At 41.6% G+C, this 19,536-nt stretch overlaps 1 protein-coding gene across 1 annotated transcript; it reads right to left on the reverse strand.

Annotated features, from left to right (window-relative positions):
* Window positions 1–181: 181 nt before the first annotated feature.
* On the reverse strand, window positions 182–18,866 carry LOC137599903 (junction plakoglobin-like). Its single transcript, XM_068321141.1, has 16 exons — window positions 18,730–18,866; window positions 8,807–8,850; window positions 8,358–8,525; window positions 8,024–8,268; window positions 7,640–7,878; window positions 6,608–6,809; window positions 6,154–6,298; window positions 5,918–6,021; window positions 5,496–5,834; window positions 4,801–4,953; window positions 4,546–4,665; window positions 4,310–4,460; window positions 3,738–3,859; window positions 3,454–3,493; window positions 2,687–2,830; window positions 182–1,105 (listed from the first exon to the last, which is right to left on the reverse strand). Exons 2-15 carry the CDS (start codon window positions 8,814–8,816, stop codon window positions 2,694–2,696), a joined length of 2,175 nt encoding a protein of 724 aa, XP_068177242.1. The 5' UTR covers window positions 8,817–8,850; window positions 18,730–18,866; the 3' UTR covers window positions 182–1,105; window positions 2,687–2,693.
* Between the last annotated feature and the right edge of the window lie 670 nt (window positions 18,867–19,536).

The raw sequence follows: 19,536 nt of genomic DNA on the forward strand, positions 1-19,536 counted from the left end.
CAGTCAGCAGGCTGAAGGTGAAGGGAAGCAGGAGTAATTGCACTTATTATGGGATGGATCTCAACCTATTAACACCTGCATCTTCAGCTATGACTCTGGGTGGAAGAATTAATAATTGTAACCAAACAATGATGTCATTTGGAGAACAGGTGCCAACCTCAATAAACATGGACACAAAATATCTGATATAACCTTTATTTTTATTAAACAAAATTTCAGTAAAAACTCTTATTAAAGTAGAAAGACAAATTTTCCTGTCAGTAGTTTGCTCCAGCTGTACTACATTATATCACATGTTGATTCATGGATGAGTTAAACACATCTGTAAAAGCTGTGTCGTCCTCAAGCACATAATTAGTCGCGTATGATTTTCTTCAAAACCTCAGTTTATAAAAGGAGAGACGTATTTGTTAATATTCCTGCGATGCCAGAAAATGTGAACCCTCCCAGTGAATAACTTAAAAGATGAGAAACTACTCCTAAAAAAACCAAAAAACATTTCTACGCTAAAAATGTACTCCACATGTCATCCGGTCACATAAAAGACTCAAAGAGGACCTGGCCTCCTCATCCTCGTTTGTTCACTTGTCTGTGGTCAGCCACAGCAGGGAGAACGTCCACAGTATATAGGGTCAAACAGCATAGACAGCAGTCTGTTACAAAGGCATCGAGGAAAGAAACAGAGTGGCGAGCATGTGCACAGAGCACAGCGATCCACGTCTGGCATCTTTTTAAAAAACAACAAACAAAACAACAGAACAGGAAGCTACATGATTATCATCACAAAATAAAATCTCTTTGGCATAGAATACCCCACCGAAAAGCATTAACACCCTTCCACATACACATACACACACAGACACACTTACACGCACACAAAGTTTCTCTAACAGAAACCTACAAGCATCATCACTGCCAAAATTAAGAAAAGAAAATGCTATAAAACAAAGTTGAGCCCTGTTAAGATTATGAGTCCCGTACTCAGTGATGATTGCATATATTACATCAGGCTGAGAGCAGAAGCAGCAGTCTGTCATCGATGGTATCTTTACATCCCATGTCAGCTGCTCCGCTTCCTTTGTCCACCTGTCTTCCTCCTCTGGGTCTGTGAGAAAAAAACAACAACTTTAATCCCCTTCTCAACAACAACATCAGGCTGAAAACCTTTCAGGGCACAAGACAGATTTATTTCTAGAGTGCTTTAGTCATCGCTGGCCAAACAGATGTCGTCCTACAACAAACTACAACAAACAGGATGACCTATGCTTTGGTTTTCTCACAAAAGTGAAATTGTTCAACCTCCGTTGAATATTAGGTTTACTGGTACGAGTTATTACTCCCAGTCCCAAATGACCAACATGTCTAGTTCTTTCTAGACCCGTCTGCTGCTATGACCTGCAGAAAACGTACCTATTCAGGTACTCATACAGCGTTCCTGAAGAATCTTAGCCCATTCTACATGGACAGAGGTCTTCAGTTGTGGAATATTCCTGGTTTACATGATGAAACCTCATCTTCAAATCCCACCAAAGATGTTTTGTGGGCTGTGATGGAGGCTGTTGAATGATCCAGGGGTTTTCATTCTTCCTCCTCAAGAGATAAAACCTGATCCACAGGTCCCGAAACTTCTAGTTTGGTATCAGGGCTAATGAAGCCGGCTATGTTTGGGTTTCTGGCTGAGCGGTGGTGAACTTTTGGACTTCAAACACAGAGCTCTGATGTAAATTTAGCCTGTGTAGAAGAAAATATTGGGACTGGACAGTTAACCAAAGTCTAGGACGGCTGACTCAGTGTTTTAAGAACATCTGAGCAGCAAATGTCTCCATTTATGAGGGATGCTAATCAGGAGGTTGAATCAAGTAGAATTTTGTATTGCATGTTACAAGTTATTTAAAAAATGTTTGCATAACTTCATTATTGACAGAAGATAAACAGATACATTTTGCAAATAAACACAAAAGACACTGGGAGTTGTGTATATTTCAATTGAAACTGTAGGTAATAGGGTAAAAATATACATCCATAAAAGTCAATATTTTTTATGCTTGTGCATAGAAAATCCACACACATTTTTATTCTTTCAACAGCACAAACATTACCCATCACTGCATTCTGAAAGATATTTCTTGCTTTAACCAGAAAAGAACTAAATCCCTACAATGTCAATAAACTAATTTCACAGTAAAAATTCTTCATTTCTAATCAAATTTGATTTTCTTCCAACCCACTTTCCATCTTTTCTGGACAGTCAAGTTTTTCTGTTTTAATTCTTTATTACCTTTGAATTTTTAAAAATGTCAATTTCTAATATTAATGACATTTTCTCATGTCTAGTTTTGCTGTGATGACTTTGTGTTGCTTTTATGGTGATTAAGTTACTGTTTCAATGTGGTGTAGTCATTCAGTCAGCTACAATGAAATGCTAACTGCCCCTCTGCCAGACATTCCTTCCTTCACCCTGCGTCTGTTTGAGGTCATCCAACCATCCCAGTCACTCCTCCAGGAGATAAGCTATTTCAAGCAAACATGACGTAATTCATTTATTTCCACACAACCCATTTCCTTGTTCCTGCCTTACAGTTTTCTAATCTACAACATGTTTTAATTCTCAAATTCAAAACCGATTTTTAGATTTGCCATTTAAAACAAGCACAAATTGACTGAGGTCAAATTTGCATTTCCTTACCTTTAGGTCAGTATTCAGGGTATGCTTGTCTGTCGTAGGCAACACTGCCTGGGTAATCGTCTGGAATCATACCTCCATCCATTCCATCCATGGGCATTTCAGCTGGATATCCTCCTCCATAACCTTGGAAACCAGCATCCAGTTCTGCAAGACATTTTTTTTGGCTTTTATATCTTGCACATGGGCCAACAGGTTGCATGCCAATTTGACAAAGTCTCTATTTTTATTTTTGCTGTTGCTTTTGCATTAGTGGTAACAGAAGTAGAGGAAACTGTACATGTTAGTGGAAATCATCTAATAGGCTAGGAACATTTTTGGAGCACAGTGACCGTAGAGAAGAGAAGCTAATCCTTTTTCCTTGAGAGCCATTCTGGTCTTAGAAGAGACATAAAATACCAAAGCCATACAAGGAGAAATCAACGGTGGGAAATAAGATTTAGACACTGATATACAAACAGCAGTAAGAAGTTTGGCTGAGAAAAATCCTTCTTTGTGATGACAAAGAGGTGGTGAAGGTACAAGAGAAAATAAAGACAAGGCTCTAACGTGAAATATTGCCATGGAGGAAATGACAACCATTAGATAAATTTGTGTCTAAAGTGGGGACATACAGTAGAAGTAATACTGGCTGGGTGTCATTTCAAACTACTTGTTCAACTCGCTACTAAATGGAATCTGCAGGCAGCAGCAACCGGTTAGGACGTCAGAGCATTTTCACTCTGGCTGCTCCCGGCGATGAGGAATGTGCTGCATGTGCAGTTACTCACCGTCTGGATAGGGTCCATCCATTGGGACACTGTTGTGGGCCTGAGGAGAGATCACAAGAGGGCAGAGGTCAAACGATGTCAACACTTTAAATAGAAAAACTATTAATAATCCTTTGAGTATTATTACACCTAACTGCATCTCAGAATGTACTTTATTACTGTGTTCCAGAAAGATGCTGAGATGAGTATGCAAACACTGAACTGAAAGGAACAACAACACGACTTTTAATCTATTTTAATACTCCGTCGACAGGCTAGAGCAATGGGCGGCGCCAGATACTCACCATCTCCCAGGCTGCGTTATCGAGCCTGAAGAGAGAGTGTGTGAGCTCCATGGACATTCGCTTCTTGTAATCTGAGTTCTTATCCTCTGAGATGCGGAACAGCACGGCTGCAGCGTAAGTAGCTGAGACATAAAAGAATCAGGACACGTTCAGAGATTTACAGTGACTCCTTTAAAACATTTTAGTGCTAATATTTGAACAGTGTGATCAATTCTGAATCAGTTTATTAACATTTGACTGATCCCTGAAGGGACATGGCAGCTTAGTGGATGTTTGCTATAAGACTGAAGATAAACTAAGACTAGGACAACAGTAATAAGAAGAAGCATTACAGATATATAGCAATCCCAAACTTCTCACTTAATTCCATGATTGTATTATTTAAATAGAGGCTGCTATGCATTCAGGAATGTGGTGGAGTGAAAGCACTGTTGACCAAATGGACGCAGCAGCATAAAGTACCTGGGAACTGCATTTACAGAAAGCTCAGCACTCCAGTAAATTGGCTTCGCTCTGCGACTAAATGCTACATCACACTAAGCTAATTGCAGTGCATTATCGGGGTATCTCACCGATGCCCTCGTTGTTGGAATGCAGCAGCTCCATCAGCGGAGCCGACGCCCCCTCACTGTCGATAAGCTCGGCTGATGGTTTGTCAAGAGCCAGCTCACACAGGACGCCAGCTGCCACACGCTTAACGTTATCCACAGGAGAGTAGAGGAGCTGCAGAGGTGGAAGGAGCAAATGAGTTAACACAAACACACACATGGAGGAGAATCATTGAGACACAGAAGTGTGAGAGGTTCACCTGAACAAACAGAGGAATGGTCTGCAGGTTGGCTATCTCTGCTCTGTTGATGGGATCTCTGGCCAGGATGTGCAAAGCTCCTGTGCAGCCTTCCACGATCTCCTCCATCCTCACCCCATCCTGAAAAGCCAGATGAAAAGAAAACATGTCAACAAAGCAAACATTCAGAAATAACTCCTATCACAAGTAATAACCTCCCAACATTATCTTAACACATTCAGTTCATCAGTGAAGTTAATCTCGCCGTTTGTGTACCTGGTATGTCTGCTGGGCAGACGAGCCATGTTTTTGGGCATCCTGGTGGGCTTTGAGCAGCAGGTTGACCAGACGGGGGATCGCCCCAGCATCCCTCAGAGGAGCCTGGTTCTCCGGGCACAGGGCCAGGTTGCGGATTAGGCCAACCACAGCCTTCAAGTTAAAAAGAAGACAAAGTTAAAGTCATGAAAATGTTTAGTTAATGACGAACAAGTAAAACCTGGCAAAAGTCCAACAACCACAGCGAACACGCAACGATATTTTTGTTCCCTGGAAGATGATCTTGTCATGTGCTTCTCTTGCTTTTTCGGGCTGGTGGACTGCCTTGCCCTCTGTCAGGTCTAGTCTGTCTATATCGGCACACTGCCCCCCCCCCCCCAGTCTTTTTCCTGGACCAAACTCTCAATGTCTGTCTTCATTTCACACTTTTATACTCATGTGCCCTAACAAACTGAAAGCTAGTGGTTAACCGTCAGAAGTACTTTCCCTAATTTTAATAGGAAAACTGTATTTTCTCTAATCTAAATGAGCTCAAAGGCAAATCAGCAAGATTTTGAGTATATACATTATGTATGAAGATATTTGAATAAATTGAGCTGCCATGGATTGACTTAAATTATTACATAATTCTTTGGGGAAAAAAGTCAGTGATCCACATGTAGACAGTATCCCTCCCTCCTTCCCTTCTTATTTACCTTGACAACAGGCCAGTAGTAGGGCTGCTGGAGCAGCTTGACGATGGCAGGGATGCCATAGTGCGTCCTCACAGCATTCTGTGCCATCTCAGCCTGTTGGTGGCGTGAAGTCAGGTGACGCAGAGCACAGATGGCGGGTTCGGTCACATCCTCCTTCTCGCCAGCACGCAGTATGGCATGGATCAGCGCCTCAACGCCATTGTTTTGAGTGACCAGAGTTTTATTGTAGGCGTTGTTGCATGTAAGGTTCGACAGAATGCCAGTGGCGCAAGTGAGCATGTTGAGGTCCTCTGAACTAAGCAGGCCCACCAACATCTGCAGCAGACTGTCCATTCCCTCCTGGAAACAGGAAGAAGAGTATTTCCAAATGTTTCTCATGCTGCATCAAGAATAGTTAGAGATGTGATTTTATGGACTCATACCTCCTTGGTGGCAGCATCAGACAGGTTCCTAAGAGTCCACAGACAGTTCTGCATCAGACGCTGGCTAGAGCCGGTGAGATGTTTACCCAGAGCCTGCATCCCACCTGCAAGGAACAGACGTTGGATAACTCAGCTGTTATGAAGTTGTGTGGTTAGGAGAAACCATTAGTCCCTGTTCAGATAACACAACATGAATGACTACCGTGTACACACACACACAAACATGGATCACATACCAGCCTCAACAATGGCAGGTTTGTTGCTGGGGCACACAGACAGAACTTTAAGCACACGGCTTGTGGTCCACAACAGCTTCTCATAGTTGTAGTTTCTCATAATGTGAACGAGACCCTCAGGACCCCTGTTGGCCAGGATGATGAGCTGCGAGAGAAAGAGGATGAGTGAGTACGTGTGGGTGTACAAAGTGCAGCTGCAGAGAAAATGTTTTTCCTCTAACATTGAGGAACTCAACACAGCCGTCACATGTCCAGGCAGGAGAAACACCAGTTTATCTTCATGCGTTTTATTCCTCTCAACAAATAACCACACCCACACACCCGGTGTGTCAGCACCTGAACAACTCTGTTCACATGCCACACCCAAAATTAAAACTACAAGCATGCACAAGTACTTGGCAGCTACAAAATGTACCAGTACCAGAGCATTCACAAGTAAGAAACACAAGCATGCCTTGCTTTCCTGGTTGCCATAAGACAGCAGCTGCAGACAGTCTGTAGTGATGGCCAGGAACTTTGGGTTGCTCTTGTTCAGCAGTGGAACCATCCTCTGCAGGCCATCGGCCAGACGGACCGCCATCTTTGCTCCCTCTTGGTGCAGCAACAGGTTATGGAGTGTAGTGATGGCATAGAACAGCACAGACTCCACTGGTGAGCTGAGGGGTAGAAACAACTGGGTTAAATGTTGTCATACTTAAAAGGAAATTCAACAAAATTGATCTAATCACTATCAGATACCATCGCTTCATACAATTCAAGTGACACTTTGTGATTTTTCTGCTGACTTTGACCTAAAAGGAGGGGGAACAATAATTTTTTCCAGTGGTGCGATGTGAGATCTGGCTGCTGCCTTGCAGTATCATCTTTCATGCTGCTGGAGAAACTAGGATCTACGACTAGATCTATATGTTTTGCTCCTACAGTGCGCCCTCGTGCATCAAAACTGGTGACTACACCTCATCGCGGATTTTTGGTAGGCGTACGTTCATTCTATTGGCTGACGGCATCCGGAAGTGCACTATGTTCCATGAGTCTTGGACTTCCGTGAGACACAAAAGTGCTTATAACAGTCAATAAGAGTGTGGGAAAAGGTAATACAGATAGAAGATGGTTTAATATCAGTAAAGGGAGGGTTCATATATGTCTAAATTGCCGTAAATAATAAGATAAATAGATCGTTGCTATATCGGGGAATTCATTATTCGCCTGTGGTTCCTGGAACGCATTAACCGCGAGGAACGAAGACGCGCTGTATATACAATAAACACCATTACATACTTGTAAAAATCATCCTCATCGGATGCTTAAAATGTTCCCAAACACCAAAAGAAAACAAAAAGACAAATAGATAAAGAAAATTACATGAACCTATAAAAAGTAGGGGGAAAAACTACTTTTAAATTATTAGACAGCAAAATAAACAAGCATCAAAAGATCAAAAGTACAGTTATTCTTAATCAGTGGTTTTCCCATGTGTCCCCAGTACCTGAGCATGCGGACCAATGCTGGGATGCCTCCAGACTTGAAAATGGAAAGCAGGCCCTCTCTCTGGTGGGACAGGTTGTGCAGGATGCTGGCTGTGGCTCGTGCCGTCTCCATGTCGCTCGTGTTCTGCATTGCTCGCACCACTGCGGCCACCATCTGAGGGGACTGCATCAGTGCACGACGTGACGCATCCTTGCGTGTCAGCTGGTTGACAATCTGTGCTGCTTTGCTGACCACAACCTGGTGAGAAAAGAAGCCAACAAATAAATCCTGGTCAAAACACCCAGTGTCATTTTAATGCTGCGTGCGTTTCATACAGAGCAAGCAAACGATATAACATGATAGTAAGTTTGCTATTAATACATGATTACTGTGCATTCTTTACCGGGTCTTCATCGTTCAACAGCTTAGTGAGTTCAGGCATGGCACGTGTGGCAAGCTCAGCATCATCCTGGTAGTTGATGAGATGAATGATGGCTGCCTTGAGCATTTGGGAGGGCTCAGCCAGCCGCTGGACGTTGGTCATCTGGGACGGGTCTGTTTGAGTCGACAGGATGGTGGTGCCCACCTCCACAGTCTCCGGGAACATCGCAGCTCGCACCCGGTGGGCTCTTGTAGTGTAGTCCATGTCTAAATGAGTGAGATGATGAAGATCTCAAAGAACATATGAAAATATTTAAATGTGTGCAATTGGCTGGTTTAGCAGTCCCTTTTCTTACCAGGCTCTTCCCTCATGACAGATGTGGTGGTCTCGGTGTAATGCTTCGAGGTAACATACTCGGCATCATCATTGATCGTGTTTGCTCCAGACTGGATGCCAGAGTCTGAGACATAATTAGCCTGCTGCCACTCTGTCACCTTCACCACGCCACTATTAGGTTCACCCACTGTCACGCACAAAGGTAGAAATGGCAAGATGTCAAAGGTGTCGCATCACGTCAGCTTTTAGCAAGACTGACAGATGGAGAGCGTGAACATTCAACCACTTCCCAAAGTCATCCCTGGCATTAAGGAAGTGACCTCATCATTAAAATACACTAACAATTGGTGGAAGTAGGTAGACCTACTGTAAAATGCATAGATAAAGACAAATGTGAACCAGCATATAACCTCTTTGTTACTGACTTAGTTGCAAAAGTCAAGGAAGAACAAATTTAAATCGACTTACTCTGCATCATTGCGTCCTCCTATTAAAACGACAGTGGAGAAAACCTAGAAAACACACACACACAGATCTTAAATCAAGATTTTATCAGCCTTTAGTGATGATGCTAAATTTGATTCCAGTCTGCCTCTGTTCATGAACTGGTGAATATTCCAGTGAGCTCTACTCCTTTATAAAGCACCATTTCTCATTATTCAACAACAACAACAAATAGTAGCAGAGGCTCATGGGAAAGTGAGACCAGTGTGGGCTGAGAGACAGGTGGAAGTCACAAATACTAGCCGCACCGAGTGACCTTCGACCCCAGGGCTCCACCCATACAGCCGTGGGAGCAGCCTGCTGCTGACGCATGGCAAACAGGAACCTGCTCATCAGGTTTCGACTACACTGTATGACTGTGTTTGTGTGTATGCATAAAGAAAGCAAATACACACACAAGTTTCACACAAGTCTACAACATATAGAAAAATACCTCATCAGTATTTTTCTATATGTTGTAGTATGTATCTGAATTCAGATGCATACTGTTTCAGATTCCTTTTCCTCACAGATCATAAATCTGACATCCTTATGAAGACTCATAGTTTTTATTCATCACTGCCTCAGATTCAGTAAATGCCACTGACTTGTTGGAGCACGTTTGTCCTGTAGCTCCTACCTCCTAACAAAAAAAAAAAATCATTCTCCTGGCTACATTTACCAACCCTCACGAAATCGTCTGACTAAACCGCACAGTAAAACGATGTCTTTCAAACTGGTTTACTGCGCTCAGCTTTCATGTAAAAACTGGGTCCCAATAAGTGTGACTTTTTGAAAATTGTTTGCAGGAAAAAGCACAAGCGCTTATTTCTGTCTCAACAATATTCAACAGAAAGTAAAAGTATTCCTGGTAAGGAAAAATATAGGTAGATAATATAGATAAATAAAATTTTATATTTTAATTTGTAAGCTAAAACAGTAACGTATTCTGAAGGAACTATAGAACTACAATAGTTATTTATTCCCTTAAAAACAAAGAGCAGAAGTACCCATTAAAAAATGAGTTAGTACACTATATAATAACATAGCAACACTAAATTTCAGTTGTGGTTGAATTAATTAAAATAAAACTCCACACACCAAAGTTTAAACAAAATGATATGTGGAAAATATTCTGCTGGTAGTTGGTTATGCAGTAGCTTTACAGCAGGACGTCTACACTCATCTACCATCTTTACTTGTAATAAAACAAGTAGGGGATAAATGCCACAAAGCTGAGCTGCTGAGCTCAGATAAAATGGGCTGGAAACCACATAATTAGCAGCTTTCATACTAGCAGAAGTTAACAACTCAGTGACAACTGTAATCAGAGCTGATCTATGGGTACGACTGAAAGGAATCCATTCACAGATGAATGTCTTTGTCTGGTTGCCTTACAGTGGAGCTGATTTGTTAACATGAGCGCCACTCCCTCAGCTTTATATGCCTTCCAACTTTGCATATGGATGTGTGGTCTTGCGCTTCCATGCCTCACACTACCCAGTCCACTCTTCTCCCCCAGGCAACACGGTGTGACCACACATCAATGCAGTTTGTATAGAGGATATTTGTTTTCTATCACAGCATGCACGAAGAAGAAACCATACTGTGTGTACGGATGAGCTAAATATGTGCACTGTATGGGTGTTACTTTGAATCTGTGACACTTTGAAGAAACTGTACTTCACTTCAAGTCCCAACATATTTTGGGTCCCGGTGACATGCTGCAGATAAGCATGTGTTCAAAATATGTTCATATGAAGCTTCACCAGAGCAGCAGCTTAGTGAGTCAGTTGAACACAAGATCCAGCAGGACCATTCTCTAGAAGACTATCTGTGCTTGCAGCTGCATGCTACTTTACAAATTTGCATACATGTAAAGGACTGCAGACAGGAATAAAAAATAAAAAAAACTGGCATGGATCATCAGTCATGCCTTCCTAAGTAAAGGTGTGGCCTTTTTAAAAGTAAACAAAAGGGGTTCTGAGTAAAGACAACAGGCTATCCTTTATTCAAAAAAGAAATTAGAATAAATGTTGAGAAGTCAAACACAACATATCTGATTAATATGATTTGACTGATCCAACGCTGGTAGCATAGCTTCAACGCACAAAAATACAGCTGAATTTTTCTATTTGTTGTAAATCAGGGACATTGTCAGTTTTCTTGGGCGAGGCAGAAGGTTCAGCCAACTGTTGAAATGCTGCGACACACCCCGCATATCGCCTAGGTAACTGAAAAGCACTGTGCTGTGGGTGTTTTATCTTCTGACCCATCTGAGGTCTTAAATTTTGCTTACTTCTTTGACACTTGGGATTTCACATAATTTCTTTAAAAAACAAATAAAAACAGAAAACAACTTCCAGGAAAACATCAGAAATAGAAACAAAACCCAAGGCAAAAACAAGCACACACTTCTCCTTTGTCAACTGTGCTGATGGAGTTGAAAGTAAACTAGAATATTGATCCTGATCTGCTGATCCCTCCCTCTTTGTCCGGTAGTGAGTACAAGCCGTTGAGTTGCGTGTCTGTGACTGAACTTTGTTCCCTTCCAGTTAATCAGTGATACATCCATTCCTTCTTACTGTACCTTACTCTTTCACAACAATTACACCAACCATCACAAAAGCAACATAAAAAAAGGGGTTTCAAACGGTGACGCTCAACATTCACCTCCTCGAACTTTTTGTTAAGTAACAGCCTCTGTCGACACATCTTTTTCCACAGAAAAAAAACAAAACAACTGCATAGTAAAACAAGGAATGTGGATCGGTGAAAGCTGCCAGAGAACGAGTCGCAACAGAAAAGCAGAGATGAATACTACTGCTGAGCAGTCAATGCTGAAACACTGGTGCGACATTCCACACTAGCACAGTACATTCAGTCTGACCGGTGCTGCACATAAATCTGATGAATAAAGTTCACACTTCACCCTCTTCACACCAATCTCTAAACTTGTTTCTGATACACGTAGCTTCGCTATAATTTGCAGATACCAAGGACAATGTGACTGTCACATCTCAACTATGCTCACAAATATGAGCACAATCCTTGACCCCCACCCAGCATAACAAGCAAGGTGGGTAGCCTAACCCTAACCCCCCCAACCCCCCCAAAAGGTGTGGCAGAAAACTGAGTGGGTGTATGAGTGCCCTGGGTGGGGCTAAATACACCTAGAGAGGCTTGTGTGACACCATACACTCAGTCATTGAGACGGTATGAACAGATATGAGGACATCCTAGCAGGCAGAGATAGGAACACACAACTAAACCTGTCATTTTACACCAAGCCAAGCTTGGCTACATTTTCTAGTCACATGGAGTTTAAAGTAGTTCTTGTGAACTTCAAGCAAAAAGAATCGCAGAGACTTAAACTCATGCGGTGATCTGTCATTTCTAACAGGCTTGCCAATGTCATGGCATGTTTAGGCTGACATGCAATAAAAAAAATAAAGAAGCAGATTATGTTAGCAAAGATCTGTGAAGCTTCCGGCACCATCTGTACAGCTCAACTATTTCACATATAGACCACAACCTCACGTCACAAACACACTGTCATACTGTATGTGCTCCCCAACACACAACATGTACATACTTCACAATAAACCATTCTTATAATTCAGCACCTTGAGAGGACTAATACTCCTGCTCCAATACACAGTAAATACAGGTGACATTGTGCTCTTAGCATCACTTTTTTCACAGATTGGGATGTTCGGTCATCCCAATGGGATACAGCTTAACACCCCCATTAACCTTACAGCCCCCCAAACACCCCCAACTCATCCAACAATAGCCTCTGTGGCACTGTAATGGAGTTGAGAGGGGCTAACTGGGTAGCCGTCAGCTATAAATCAATAAGGGAGGATGTGAAGTGATGCACAGCTAATGGATTAATTGCAGTGGGCGACAGGAAGTGGCGGTGAACATATTGTGACTAAACAACACTGCTGAGCTGTCCAGCCAAAAAGGGGAACATCACAACAAGATGTTCTTTCACAATTGCTCTACATTCTGTGGGTTTGAACCGAAAGTCCACTGGTGGCTGCTTCATGTCACACAGAAAGCTCAAGAAAAATGCAGCTCAAAGTTCACATTTTACTAAAAGAAAAACAACAAAAAAAGACTGAGCATCTATCTACGGCTGTAACAGACAGCTTATAAAATCCAGACCCTAGCAACACTGCCGTGCCAAGATCCCACAAAGAAAACCCTGACAATGAGATACGGCTGCTGTGCACTTGAGCAGCACACAAATGGAATTTGTCTAAACGTGGCAGATACGGCTCAATGTGCTCCCCTTCCATGACCGATGTGGAAACATTTCCAACAACACAGTTACCCACAGACTGGACTCCAATGAATTAAATAAGCAGCGAGAAGGATAATGGCCTAGTTCAGACACTTGACTCACTGCGGCTACTTTAACAAGCTGAATCAAGCTAGGAGATGTCGAATAGTGGCTGTAAACTAGAACGTCTGTTGTTTATCTCTCTGGGACCTCAATGTGAATCTGAATGTGAGGAAATGTGAGCCGTCTCAGAGGAGGTTCCCAAGTGCAGAGCGGGATCAGATTACACCAATCTGATAAAGAAGAAGGGAAGGGAGTAAAAAAGTGTAGTGCCCGATGTGGCAACAGACTCACTTACAAAGCAACAAAGTTCACAAAATGATCCATTACGTCAGATGATGTGGGAGAAACAGAAGATGTCCAAATTCCGTCTTCTGTATCAGGAGGATCATTTATCAAAAAGACATGGAACTTAAATGCATAGATTTGACTGTAGCTCTGATAAAAATAAAAAGAACTTGAATATTTAATGGAGAGGCATTTTTTTTATTTTGGTGAAAGCATTCTTCATACATTTACAGAGTATGAGTCCCTACAGTAGTCTTCACCTGTTTTGGTTGACAGCAGAAAGGAAAAGGATGAAATGAGTCTCTGATACTACAAAGACAGTCTTTGTGTAACTATTTTGTGCGGAGAAGAAAAAAGTGGCCATTGTCCCATTGACTGTCATCACAGTCAAAAGGAAACTGGGTGTCAAATGTCCCCAAAAGATGCAACTAAAAGGCTGGTGCATTGGATGGCTCTGTGTGTCCACTGGCCAAGGTCTGATGGGGACTTATTTCTTGCAGTGCCACTGCTATGCACGGGAGTGTGGCTGAGTACTGACAACTGATTAATTTTTCAGGGAGATTAGAGAAGCGGGGGGTGGGGTGCTTTGGAGAGTACAACAGAACCAAAGGAACCAAAAAGAATGGAGCAGTCTCCTTTAGAACATTTCAAGTTTAGGAAAAAGAAAAAGAAAAGCAATCTAAAAATCTGAAATAAAGGAAGAAAAATTCTTAAATGTGTGACTTCCATCAGCTCATGTTTGTCTCAATGTTCCTCGTTCTCAGTGGATAACCTCCAACAAGAACCTTAAAAAGAAAAAATAGCCTTAATCGCTAAAAAGCAAGAAAATCCTCATTTCCGGTGATTTTTAAATGTTGAAAGTCAACAAGCCACCCTTCCCAGTTGACTTACTTTATGTTTAAACCACACCCTTTCCTCGCCTCAATCTCATGGAAGTGTAATTAAGCGAAAGGGAGGAAGAGGAGAAGAAAAACAAATACCACAGAAATGATTGGATTCATAATGACAAGAAGAACTCGGCTCAAACATCCAACAGTGAAAACATTCTCATGTAAGTCAGTGCTCGGCTCGAGCTCATTTTCTCCCTGCTTGAATAAGTCATCATTAATGAAAAAAACATGAACGGTGATGCGTTCATGAAGAAAGCAGGAGGATCAAATGATTTTCAAAATCTTATCTAAGAGAAACAGTGAAAATTTGGACAGAGCTTTGATAAAAGTTGACTTGACATGCAAGACATTCATACAGCTGTTAAGTGCGAGGAACTGGGCCTTGGACATTTGGGATGTTTCCTTGCCTGGGCTTGCGCTAGCCAATCACCTCTACGTCATAGGTGAAGTAAATTCCAGAGTGGCTACAAGGTTTTTAGCCTGTGTAGCCACAGTGGCATTCTTATTTTTAGGAAAAAAAGGCTAAACCGACTTTTTTTGGACTCACGAAAATCCCCGAGCGGTAACATAAGAAAACAAACTTTTCTCTCGCTAGGTGGCACGCATGCTGACGGAAATAGCCGACGCGACCTGAACGCTCCCAATCATTAAATATGCACTCGGGTCATGACCTCCTCATGTCCAGTGAAAAAAAAAAAAGGATTCTATTTTTACAAGCTAAACCCGCGAATTAGTGTACGACAAGGCGAGGACAATCGATCGAAAGAAAATGAGAATAGTGTTATATAGTAAACTTTGTGTTAAAATTCTAATTGAACAACAAATGGTGAATGCTGAGAGGGGGTAGGAGTGGTGACAGACCGATCAGAAGGTAAATGAAAGATACTATCAATACTTTTTTGTAGTCTTACACTTTGATCTCTATGACGGGCAGGAATAACCAGTGATGCATGTAAATGTGTTTTCACCTTGCTTGCTATTTTTCATGCATTTTTAAATTGAAATGAAAAATCATATAATCGAGTTAAATCAAAGTGTCTAAGTCAAAGTTAAAATGTCTTCTTGCTAAGTAAAGCTTACAAGTAAACATTGAGTAATATTTTGTATGACTGTATCTTCACATAGTGAATGTAAGTTTTCAGTTGTTGAGTCTCACATTTATACCTGCATAAAGTAGGATAGAAATAAAGATAGTTAAGCTTGACCTGTTGAATTTAGGGTATTTTTGTAGGTAAACTGAACAGAAGATTTTGCCCCCAGAATGCACCAGAATGCAGGAAAACAACCCCATTTTCTAAAAAATTTCCCGGGGGACGCCCCCTGGACCCCTCTGCGACGAGCTCTGCTCGTTGGCGCGTTGCACCGCTGTCTTGGACCAAGAATGTGGCTTTTTGTGGCTTACTCAATTCTTTTACATTGAGCACAGTGGCTTAGTCATACTACCTCCTAGTGCAAACCCAGCTTGCCCTTATTTACGATGAGGAAAATGTATAATTCACACTATTGGTAAGGCCCAGGCTGGGCAGTGCCAGCATCACTTACTCAACGTTATGGCAATGCTTCATGGTAGGTGCTAATGTGAGGTTTGTGTATGTGAGGACAACTTTAAAATGTTGTAGAAACATTTCAATTCAATTTTGTACAACTTTTGATTCGGACAAGAACAGATATTTCAGTTTTGAGGTGTGCCTGAAAGATTGCACAGACCAGGTTATTTTTTTCCAAACGTAAAATTCCACAGCCAGGTTTGTTTTTTTTAAAAACAACTTCTTTGGAAATCAAATGGTTATATGCACAAGCAAAAACACATGTGAAATATTTAAATTACGTAGGATGTAACTGGGAGTCTGCAGCCACACTGAATAAAGCTACTGTACTTTGGTTAGAAAGATTTCCTCTGAAGCCTCGAGAAGTTGATGTTGATGATGTCACATCACCTCCCCTCTGGGTTTAGCTACAAACACCCCTATCATAGCTGATGGGGAACCTTATCTCCTTGTGTCACCTTTTCCATGGGAACAATAATACACAGAGGCTATAATACACAGAGGCTATAATACACTGATGTACAAACACACGACACGAAGGTCACAAGAAAAGTGTTGGAACTTAGCCAGTCTCTGAAGCACCTTGTGAAACACAGAACAGAGACAGAAGAAGGAAGAGAGTGAAACCACAGACAAATAAATCCTTCAAGCTAAACAAAGAGGTCAGAGTGTATGCCATACAGTAATCCCCTTTGCGAAGTGTAGACCTATTTATAAACCAAAGGATCTCCTGGCCTCTTGCTCTGCTAATGTAGGCCAGTATGACAGAATTAAGCAGGAGGGGGGAGATTATCACCGTACCACTACAACTGTAACTGCAAAATCTACAGTAAATTGCCCCCCACCCCACCCCCAACTGTGTGGTATCCTACTAGCCATCCACTCTCTTGCCTGAGGGCAGACATGAGCAGCTTTCCAACCACAGTATTTCCTGCAGTGGCACCACTGGAAAACACAGACCTACTTGGTGGAGGCGCATTCGTTAGGAAAACTTAATGATCTGTCCTTTTCTACCCAACACTCATTCAGCACTATCAGATCCATGCAGCGCAGTAGAAACACATTGGAAGCCACTACTTTACCTAGCGCAGCTCCTGAGGCTTGGGCCTGATTTCAAACAGGAGAACAACAGGTAAAGTGACTTTACATAAACAGAAGCCTTGTCTTGAAAAAAACTGCCTAAATTCTAACAATCCTGTCTCGTTCCACTTAACAAACCAGATGTATTCAACCTGACCAAAAACACTCCGCCAACGTTTAGGAATACAGCAGATTAGACAAAAATAAAAAAAATGGAGGCAGCATTTGGTTCATTTCAGGGAAAAAGACTTTGACGCATCTGCAAACTAAGAAAATGAGATAATGTAAGATTTGGCAGCTCGTGGTGAAATCACTACTGGTATGAACAGCTGCGTGGGAGATGATGACAGCTTTAGCAACAATAACAGATTCTAGAGAAATGATTCATTAGGTGCTCACTGTTGTACATCACAGCTGTGTGTGAACAAGAACTTATTCCTCTATACACAGTCATCCTGTAATTTATCACTGTGCCCAAATTAATTTAGAGATTCAACTAAGCATTATTTTGATCATCACTTATTAATATCTTTGTCATTAATTTTTTTGCTTGGATTTTGGAATACTGTGGGAAAATTCTTCAAATTGTCAAACACATTTAAAATCCAAACTCTTTACCGAAGTGGACTGTATTTTTAAAAAACCTGAAAAGTTAATACAGTCTTTATGGCGCTGACTGCTTTTAACAATTTTATTTCATAATCACACCTATATTTTGGTTTATTTAAGTTTGTTTTTTAGCTGAAACAATCATTTTTGTAGTTGCATGATGGATTTCATTTTCAGTTGAAACGATAAAAACTACAAAAAGCCATGGATGAAAATTTAGGTTATAAAACCCTTTTTAGACATAGTCCAACTAGTTGTCATAAAAAAAATAAAAGACATTAAAGTCTTATTTTACAAAAAAGACATCCACACATTCTGTCCGACATACATGAATCTATAGGCATGACAAGTCTAACGCCAAGCTGTTTCCATAGAAACGCACAAAATAAAAATTCTAATTTTATGAAATTAGCAACAGACACAATTTCGCCTCAGAAACATTTGTTAAGAATAGGCGTAAAATTGTTACCATGAATAAGCAAAAACAAATATTACAAATTGTTAAACATCAAAAGGAAAAACATTTGATGCCATACTAAAACTCTAAAAAAACATGTTGACAAGCCACAAAAAGGAGAAGAAGGCCTGCTAGCCTTCTGAAGAAGCCATCACAATAGTCTTCCTCTTTTCACCTGCCTCTCTCGCACGCGGGCATTCATTCGCACACGCGCACACACACATACTGGAACATCAACAACGCCCCGGTGGCGTGTTTTTTTTTATTTATTTATTTATTTAATTTTTTAAACTGCGTTAATAAATGACACTAACGTTCGACGCCGGAGCCCGGAACGTCGTTTGGAGTTCGAAGGAAGAGTTCGACGCAGTTCGGAAGCAAAAGCGTTTCTTCATTTCACCTGATGGGAAAAGTTGTGGGGTAGCGAGTCCCAAACAGCTGGCAGTAGAGGTCAGTTTCAGGTATGCGGAAACGAGTTACAATACAAGGCTGGATTTGTTCCAAGATAAGCAAACTTACATGACTAAAAAATTACACCACACAAGGGAAACACACCAACACACGCAAGGGAACAACCACAAGCGACCACACGCTAACAAAATCTTTTTTTTAAAAAAAAAAAACACCTTCGCTAAGTCCGTGACGAAACTAACTCCGAACAGATTGAAAACGATGGCGGAGCTTACCTGTAGAAACACGCTGAAGCGTTTAGGTTTATTCCAGGTTTTCTACGGAATGGGACACTCCTACCCACTTCGCTCTCTTCGGTGCGGGTGCTGCTGGTGACCGACAGTCCTCTGCACACAGACCAGGAAAAGAGTCGTCACCACAGCCGAGACTCCGCCCACGTCGCCCCGACCCCACCCTGCTCCGCTCCGGACCGGAGGCGGGCTGCTCGCTCTACACGTTCAGAACCAGTCAATGAAATAAACATCAAGTGTTTACCTCTGATCTACCTGAGATCATCCTCAGGAAGCCTGGTGTTTAAATGTGTCTAAGGTTCATCACGATGTTCAGCGCAAGGATTGGTTGAAAAAATGAAACCGACCCATGTTTATGTCGCTGTAGGCAACACGCAACGCATATCGATGTGAAGCAAAATTATTTTCGAATGGCTTAAGCGTCCTTCTGTTTTGTGCTTTTTTTTTTTTAAATTAGTGTCTAATTTGAGAGGGAAAACGAAGCTGAACAAACACGCACCTGTGTGACGACTCGGCCACACCCTGATTACAACACACGAAACCAGACGAACTAAATGAGTCACTGCTGCTGGGAAACGACTCTGAATGGTCTGATTTGTGTGATGTATGACAAGATCTTTTTTTTACTTTATTTGTTGTATGAATATATTTTCTTTTGGTGAGGCAATAAGAACAACAGGTAGACTATCACTATTCAGCAGTTATGAAGGTGTTTATTATATGTTGGGGGTACATTTAAATGTCAAACACCAGTAGAAACCTGACTAGCTGTCTGTGTAACACACAAACATA

Source organism: Antennarius striatus, chromosome 8, assembly GCF_040054535.1.
Source record: "Antennarius striatus isolate MH-2024 chromosome 8, ASM4005453v1, whole genome shotgun sequence".
NCBI classification, from domain to species: domain Eukaryota; kingdom Metazoa; phylum Chordata; class Actinopteri; order Lophiiformes; family Antennariidae; genus Antennarius; species Antennarius striatus.